At 44.5% G+C, this 9,218-nt stretch overlaps 1 protein-coding gene across 1 annotated transcript; it reads left to right on the top strand.

Annotated features, from left to right (window-relative positions):
* Positions 1-3,651: 3,651 nt before the first annotated feature.
* Positions 3,652-5,267, top strand: LOC131234580 (uncharacterized). Its single transcript, XM_058231513.1, has 2 exons — positions 3,652-4,173; positions 4,872-5,267. Exons 1-2 carry the CDS (start codon positions 3,652-3,654, stop codon positions 5,265-5,267), a joined length of 918 nt encoding a protein of 305 aa, XP_058087496.1.
* The last annotated feature ends 3,951 nt before the right edge of the window (positions 5,268-9,218 follow it).

The following is a 9,218-nucleotide window of genomic DNA, read 5'->3' as shown; positions in this document are numbered from 1 at the left end:
TCAATGGCTTGGATAAACCAACCATGGCCCCAGTTCTACAAGCTCGGCGATGAATTTTATCATTCACCACAATGATCGTGAAATACATGGAATTGACCGTGAAGTGAAGGGACTTAACCGTTCAATTCACGGACATTTCCATTCACTTCACTTCACGGTCATTTCCATGCATTTCACGGTCATTTCGCTTCAATTCACGGTCATTTCCATGCATTTCACGGTCATTCCAAACAATTCTGTGTTGATTCACGGTCATTTCCACGCATTTCATGGTCAATTCCCTTCGCTTCACGGTCATTTTCATGCATTTCACGGTCATTCCTGTGATTCCTTGTTGATTCACAGTCATTTCCATGCATTTCACGGTCATTCCTAGCGATTTCGTGTTAATTCACGGTCATTTCTACGCACTTCACGGTCACTTCCCTTCACTTCACGACCATTTCCATGCATTTCATGGCCATTCCTGGCGATTCCGTGTTGATTCACAGTCATTTCCACGCATTTCACGGTCAATTCCCTTCACTTCATTGTCATTTCCACGCATTTCACGGTCAATTTGCTTCACTTCACGGTCATTTCCATGCATTTCATGGTCATTCTCGACGATTCCGTGTTGATTCACGGTCATTTCCACGCATTTTAAGGTCAATTCCCTTCACTTCACAGTCATTTCCATGCATTTCATGGTCATTCCCAGTGATTCCGTGTTGATTCACGATCATTTCCATTAGGGCTGAAAGTTGGGCAGGTTCAACTCGACCGACCCGTGACTGACCCGACATTGGGTTGGGGTAGGGCTGGATGTATCGGGTCCGATCTCAAGCTTGGGCTATACAAACACCAACCCGATAAAACTTGGGTCGGGCTCGGGTTGAGGTCTCGGGTTGCCCGACCCAACCCGAACCTGATCAATATATAAGTTACTTATAAATTATAATTGAGTGTGGATCATTTGTGTCAAAGGCACACTAGTAATGTCGGGTCTCATTTGTCCATGTCATTTCCAACAACTCAAGCGAATAAGATATGCCGGATTTCTCTTTTTCTAAATAGATTGCATGCTATGCTAGATGACTTTTAAAGGAGTAGTTGTCCTATATTGAAATAAAATAAACTAATGTAATAAAGAAAATATTAGCACGTATACAATGACCGTGAAATGCATGGAAAGACCGTGAAGTGAAGGGAATTGACCGTGAAATGCGTGGAAATGACTGTGAATCAACACGAAATTGCCGGGAATGTCCATGAAATGCATGGAAATGACCGTGAAGTGAAGCGAATTGACCGTGAAATGTGTGGAAATGACCATGAAGTGAAGGGAATTGACCGTGAAATGCATGGAAATGACCGTGAATCAACACAGAATCGCCGGGAATGACTGTGAAATGCATGGAAATGACCGTGAAGTGAAGCAAATTGACCATGAAGTGAAGGCAATTGACCATGGAATGCATGGAAATGACCATGAAGTGAAGTGAATTGATTGTGAAGTGCGTGGAAATGACCGTGAATCAACACGGAATCGCCAGGAATGACCGTGAAATGCATGGAAATGACCCTGAAGTGAAGTGAATTGATCGTGAAATGCATGGAAATGACCGTGAATCAACACGGAATCACCGGGAATGACCGTGAAATGCATGGAAATGACCATGAAGTGAAGCGAATTGACCGTGAATCAACACGGAATCACCGAGAATGATCGTGAAATGTATGGAAATGACCGTGAAGTGAAGGGAATTGACTGTGAAGTGAAGGGAATTGACCGTGAAATGCATGGAAATGACTGTGAATCAACACGGAATCACTGGGAATGACCATGAAATGCATGAAAATGACTGTGAAGTCAAGGGAATTGACCGTGAAATGCATGGAAATGACCGTGAATCAACACGGAATCGCCGGGAATGACCGTGAAATGCATGGAAATGACCGTGAAGTGAAGCGAATTAACCGTGAAGTGAAGGGAATTGACCGTGAATTGCATGGAATTGACCATGAAGTGAAGCGAATTGACCGTGAAATGAATGGAATTGATCGTGAAGTGAAGTGAATTGACTATGAAAGTGAAGGGAATTGACCGTGAAATGAATTGAATGAAATTGACCATGAACTGATTTAAATTGGCCACAAAGTGAATGAAATGAATTTTTGACCATTGACCTGATGGAATCTTGGAAAATAAGTAGGTTGGTTAGCTAAAGTAGCATCTCCTACCCCCAAATCCTATATGGTACGTCAAGTAACTCATTCTAGTTTAAGAGATATTTTATTAAATGAATAAAGAACGAAATGAATAAAAAGAGAGAATTTTTTTTTATATGCTTATATATACATATTTATATATGTATTAAAGAAAAATGTAGGAGAGAAAAAGTTCTCCTTGTAAAAAAATAAATAAATTAAAAGTACAAAGGTGGAACAGTGAGTTGGGGTCGACGGGGTTTGGACCCGGTCAGCCAGGTTAGTTGGACAGTGACTCGGGGTCGACCGGGTCTAAACCCGGTCGACCCCAACTCGCAGTCCACCCTTTTGTAATTGGCAGTTTATGGCTACGGCTATAACTACGGTTATAATCCGTAGCCAAAGGTAGCCCCCTGCTTTCACGTATCAAAAGCTGAAAAAGCAGGGGCATTTTCGACCTGAGAAATGGGGCCATACAACTGGGGCTTATTCTTGGGAGGTAAAAAGTGAGTAGGCTTCAAAAGGTTGATGGGCCATATATGGGTCGTACAGTTGAAAATTTCTCTTACCATGCAGCAAAGGAGAACTACTTGGCTTCGACCCGGATGTGGGTGAGACCCTGACCCTTGGATCCCACCTATATATATGCATTGTATATCTACACCATTCATTTGGTTTTCTAGATTATTTAGGCCAAGGTCCCAAAAGGTAAACACATACAAATTTCGGGTGGACCACAAAACAGCAAACAGTGGTTATTTACCATTAAAATCATTTTATGGGACACAAAAGTTTTGGATCAAGTTGATATTTGTTTTTAACTTCATCTAAGTCTTTCTGACCTTATTACTAGGTTGGATGGTCAATAAACATTACAGTGGATGCTAGGATGTTTTTAATGATAATTGTTTGATGACCACTGTTTACTATGATGTCCAGCTGAAATTTGTACTGCTTCAGTTTTGAGACCATTATCTAAAATAATCAGAAAAACATATAGACCCAGTATATAGAATGAATAGATTGAGGTGGCCCTATGTTAAACCATCTCATCACTAGTTTAGGGTCGTAGCCAATTTGCGCTCGTGGCAAAGATAAGGATATCACACAAACCAAGCGAACTAATTAATAATTTTTTTTACTGCACTTTTAAATCCAAGCACCCGTTTTCTATGATAGGAAGTAGATTAGGTGTGGCTGAGCCTTTGAAGCATGTATAGTCTTTAATGTAGGGCAAAAACTTGATGTATGTATTATACACCTATTCTATCAATCCATTTTTCCATATCATTTTAGGGCATGAGCCCAAAACTTAGCAAATCCAATTATCAAGTAGACCATATCATGGAAAGCCATGGTAATTGACCATTAATGGGCTACAAAAGTTTTAGATCAAGCTGATATTTGTTATAGCTAGGGTTTGAGGGCTACGAGATTTGAGGGTTTCTTTCTCATCCCCAAATGAGGGGATGGTCTCAGTACCACCCCAACATCTCTCGAGCTAGGAATCGGAGTCCCTTTCTAAATGGAATCGATCGATGGAGGGCATATGAAGGCCCTAAATGCCTGTTTGTGGGGAATCTCCCTTTCTCTTGTTCCATAGAAGATCTATTGAAGATCTTCCAGAGGTATGGTAGATTATCTGAGGTTTTCCTTCCTCTATTTCCTGGTACCGGTAAATCTCATGGTTTTGCTTTCATCAAGTTTATGTATGAAGATGACGCCCGTGCGGCCAAAGGTGTTCTCAATGGAAAATGCGTAGACGGGAGGAAGGATACTGTCGAGGATGCCAGACCTAGGAAAGGCAAGAAGGTTGATGTCCCTCAATCCATTTTCCCCCAAAAGCCTGATTCCATGTCCTTCTCCTTCCCTGCAACAGATCCGCCCAACCATAAGGGATGGGAAGTCCCCAACCTACATCAGTCTACTTCGAGTCACCGGTCCTTCATCGCTGACTCTTCTGAAGTTGCTTGTAAGCTGAAGGTATTAACATCTGGGTCTTGTGGGGTCCTCAGGGGAGAAGCTCACTTTCGTTCTAACTCTGATTGATGGCCTGAGGGCATCCAGATTCAGAGCATCGGCCATCGATGTGGTGCGAATATCTTTGTCCTCTTTTCTTCTCATGTTCAAATCTACGGCGGATCTTTCAGAATTTGTTGAGGACTGCCAGTTATGGGAAAGTTTGGGATTGGTGGAGCTAGCTCCCTAGACACCTGAAGCTCATCTGACTTATAATGAAGGTTGGATTCACCTTTTTAGAATCCCCTCACACGCGTGGGTTGAATCAGTGGTGACCACCTTGGGAAGCTTGTTTGGACAGGTTAGTCAAATTGATACAAATGCCAAATTCGGTTTATTCTAGATATTTGCCGAGTCAAGGTCCGAATGAAGAAAAATCCTGACTTTAACACCCCCATTGAGCTACTGGTAGCTAAGAAATCTTTCCCGATTTGGGCGATGAGGGAGACAGATCCTACTCTTCATCGTGTCGACTCAGTGTAAGGAGTAGCAGAGACCAGAGCAGCAGAGACTGGAGCTTCGGGTTGAGAAGGCACAAGAGAGTGGCTATGAGATGCTTTATAGGCGGACCCATTAATGTAGAAGGTCAGCATCATACAGTCAGAGGTAACTACACCTTCTAGAGCCCTCAGAGACCATGCTGTTCTCATGTTTGTATGAAGGCCCATGAGACCCCAAGTCCTCCTCCTGAGGTCAGTCATCTCAACCCATGCATTGCCCCTACAGGGGGAACGTTAGCTATTATTCCCTTGAGCAAAGTAGTAACTACCCCAGCAGTCGACGACAACCAAGAAGATGTGGTAGAGCAGAACCCAGTCTCCCTGTTATCGACAGCCCTTAGCACAGACACTTCCAGGGGCCAGCCCGGTTACAACTCCGCTTCTGTTCAGGTGCCAGCCTCGCCTCTCGCTACATTCCATCAACCAGGTATGGATTTGCATTTTGTTCCTGGAGCAACTGCTAACCACCTCTCTACTAAATCGGGCCTCCTTGACTGCGGGCCTTCAGCCATCTCTCCTGAAGCAGATTTCTCGAATACCCATCCCCTCTGCGTTTAGCAGGGGAAGCCATAACCCCTCTCAAGAGTCTAACCGACGGCTGCATCTCAGTTTATAGGCAACTGGATCTTTCTATGGATTTTTCTACGTATCATCTTCCCGAGAGGGGAGCTAAAGATCACTCAGATAAGCCCCCCTCAGGAAGGAACCCCCGATTCTAGATATCCCCTACACCTCAGCCCCATGAGGAGGCTAATCATTCCAATTCTAGAAATCTTCACCAGGATCTACAAGGTCCTGCTCAGCCCCAGATCAACTCAGGGTTCAAGGGAAGGGAGACTCATCAAAATATCTAAGAAGTCTTGGCAGCCCGTCTAAGGTTAGACGCTGTGGACAACAATTCCTTGTCAGTCACAGGCTATATCAGAGGTAGAAAGCTGATGAGGAGGCTGGTTAATTTGGGTAATGTGTCTGATGGATAGCATTCTCATCTAGAACGCTCAAGGCATGGCCAATTCTGCTACCATCAGGACTGCATCTAGGCTTATTAGGGAGCACAACCCTGCTATTGTGGCTTTCCTAGAGCCTATGGCTAGAGACAGCAAGCGAGTCGGAATAGGTTTAAAGCTTGGCTTCCATTACTGCATTTCAAATGGAGATTTTGAAGGCAAAATCTGGATTTTCCATATGAGCTCTCTCTCTCTCTCTATATATATATATATATTTGTTTTGGGTATGACTAACCAGCTTGTTTATTTGGACGTCTCCTTACAGGCCCACCTAGCCACATTCCGCCTATCCGTTGTCTATGCTAAGTGTTCTAAGTATAGCAGGAGATTCCTTTGGTCTTCTTTAGAAACCTTGGCTACTGCAACATCAGGGCCATGGGTTATAGGAGGCGATTTCAACACTGTACTGGACAGCTCGGAAAGAAGAGGCAATCAAAGCCAGGACACAGATAGTTCGGCTAAATTTAAAACAGCAATCGTCAAAGCAGGTTTACTTGATGCGGGATTCATTGGGAATCAGTTTACCTGGTGTAACAACCACGCTGGTGCTTCTCGAGTTTGGGCCAGGCTCGACAGGGTGCTTTGCAATGGTGAATGGCTTCGGTAATTTTCAGGTTTCCTCGTCAATCACCTGCCAAGAGTCAACTCGGACCACGCGCTTCTGAATATTTCTTTCCCTAAGCCTCCCTTGTCCTCTCCGACACCTTTTTGATTTCAGAGAATGTGGATTCTCGACGTTTCCTTCCAGCAGATTGTGCAGCAAGCATGGTGTAAAGATCTCAATGGTGATCCCATGCTGAACCTAATGCTAAAAATTAGGCAGGTAAAGATTGCATTAAAAATCTGGAATAGGGATGTGTTTGGGAATATTTTCCACAACTTGAAAGCCGCGGTGCGGGACCTCGCTCAACTCAAGGCTACTACTCATTACTCCCCTGATCTAGACATTCCCTCCAGCATTACAGCAGCTAAAGATAGGCTGAACCAATTGGAAATTACTGAGGAAATCTTCTGGAAGCAGAAGGCCTGCAATAACTGGCTTGTGGAAGGCGATAAAAATATGAAGTTTTTCTATCTCTCGGCATCGGAGAAGATTCGTAAATTAAGAATTTTTAGCATCAAACTAGAATCAGGAGATTTTCTTATGGACCTACAAACGATTAAGGATGAAGTGGTCAATTTCCTCCAATCCCTTCTCCTCCTTAGCTACGGTGGAAGCTGGGGATTTGTTGGACTGTATTCCCTCCGTCATCTTGAATGCAGATAATGAGCTGCTGATGTCCCCTCCCTCCATCGACGAGGTTAAAGTGGCTGCTCTTTCTCTCCCCAAGGACGGTGCTCCTGGCCCTGATGGAATGTCGGCTGCATTCTATTAGGCTTGTTGGTTTACTGTGGGCCCGGATTTTCATAGAGTTGTGGTTCTTTTCTTCCAAGGGGACCTCCTCCCTAGGTCCTTCACATCTACGCTGCTTTGCCTGATTCCCGGATCCCCCGAGGCCAAAAGTTTGGCGGATTTCCGTCCTATCAGTCTACGCAATGTGATTTATAAGATTTTTGCCAAGGTGATTGCTATGAGACTTAGTTCCTACCTTTCGAAGCTGATTTCCCTAGAGCAGGGCGCGTTTGTTAAGGGTCGCTCCATGGCCGAGAACATTGCCCTCGGGCAAGAGATTTTTAGGGATATTGGCATGAAAGTCCATGGAGACAATTTAGTCCTCAAACTCGATATGAAAAAAGCCTATGACAGAGTAAAATGGGGTTTCATGACTCAAGTCCTTCTCAAATTTGGCTTCAGCCCCACCTGGGTGCAAATGGTGGAGTGTCGTTGTAATAATAACTGGTTCTCGGTCCATCTGAATGGTGAGAGTTGCAGCTTCTTCAAATCTTTGAGAGGGTTGAGATAAGGAGATCCACTTTCTCCAAGCCTTTTCATTCTCTATGTGGAAGTCTTTAGCCGCAGCATATCTAGGTTGGTGGCAGTGGGCTCTGTCACTCTGTTCAAGCTCAAATGGGGTTGCACCCATATTTCCCACCTCCTCTATGCCGATGACACTCTCCTCTTTCTTAACGGTGCATCCTCCTCTCTTTCAAAGGTGCGGCAGTTCATCAAGAATTACCAGGCGCTTTCTGGGAAAAAGGTTAATCCCATGAAAAGTTCTTTCTTTGTCTCGTCCAAGGTTCCACCCGGTAGAGTGAGATCAATTGAAAGATCGCTAGACTTTTGTAGAGTTGTTGGGGTTTTTTCCTATCTGGGCGTCCCTATCGTTGAAGGTAGGATGTCTAACACTATCTTTAAGCCACTATTAGATAAGATCTCTGCCAGAGTGTAGGACTGGAACGCAAGGTTGCTGTCTTAGGCAGGCTGGCTCACACTCATCTCCCATGTCCTGAGCACTATCCCGATTCACTCTTTGGCGGCTACTATTCTACCTGCGAAGGTGATTGGGTAGATGGAGCGGTCCTTCTCCAATTTCTTCTAGGGATGGAACGATAGCAAAAGAAAACTTCATTGGGTCTCTTGGAGCTCGGTCACAAAGCCAAGGGAGGAGGGAGGTTTGGCTGTTCGTAAGCTGAAAGAAGTTATGAAGGCCCACCATTTGAAGATGGCTTGGAATATTCGGTACGAGTCCAAAAGGAGCCTTTGGGCAGATTTCATTAAGTCCAAATATCAGCAACCAAATTGGAACGCCTCTCTAACGTCGCCCCCTGCCAGTTTTTCTCCATTATGGAAGTGGCTGGCGGGGCTGTTTAACGTGCTGGATAGTAATGTTTAAGTTGACATCTATCAAGGGGAGTGCAATATGTGGTACCATAACTAGTCGGGCCTCGGGCATCTAATAGATATCCCCTCCCTTCACATTCTCGATAATTGCAGAAATCTCAAAGTGGCGGATTTTTTGGATGAAGGCGGCCTTATTTCAGAACCTCCATTCGAGCTACCTAACTGGATAAAGGCACATATTCTCCAGGGTGGTTTTTGCTGTTCAGTTGGTAATGATCGTTAAATCTAGCCATTTGATCCTTCGGGTTACTTCTCAATGAAGTCTGCTTAGAGGGTGATGAGAAGGGTGGAACAATGGAAGCCCTGGTCGAGATGGGTGTGGTATCCTAAGGTTCCGCCAAAGATGTCCACTTTTATGTGGCGTTATTGCTGGGAGCGATCCCGGTAGATGTGAACATTCAAGCCAAGGGCATCTCTTTAGCATCCCAATGTTTTTGTTGTCAACTGGTTTTGTCTCAAGACTCGTCCATTGAATCTTTGTCTCACTTGTTTATGGACGGTTTCCTAGCAGATAGGGTTTGGAAGCATCTAGCAGAGTATTTTGGTATTCTTCTCTTCGCCCACCAGTCCATCCAAATCTGGCTTCACTAGTGGTGGAACAGACCCATTCCCCCTACTGTCAGCCCCACCTAGTTCAGACTCGCCCCGGTCTTCTATCTTTGGCAAATCTGGAAGATCAGGAACGAGGCTAGATTCGACAACCTCCCTGTTCATTTTCAT

The sequence above is a fragment of the Magnolia sinica genome, chromosome 19 (genome assembly GCF_029962835.1).
Source record: "Magnolia sinica isolate HGM2019 chromosome 19, MsV1, whole genome shotgun sequence".
NCBI lineage: Eukaryota > Viridiplantae > Streptophyta > Magnoliopsida > Magnoliales > Magnoliaceae > Magnolia > Magnolia sinica.
This window is presented reverse-complemented; position numbering and strand designations above follow the sequence as displayed.

What these genes read in the sequence shown, in the direction of transcription:
- LOC131234580 (XM_058231513.1), top strand. Translation starts at nt 3,652, where the DNA reads ATGAGGGGATGGTCTCAGTACCACCCCAACATCTCTCGAGCTAGGAAT. An exon ending in AAGTTGCTTGTAAGCTGAAG is followed by an intron (nt 4,174 to 4,871) that starts GTATTAACATCT and finishes GTTTGTATGAAG; the next exon opens with GCCCATGAGACCCCAAGTCC.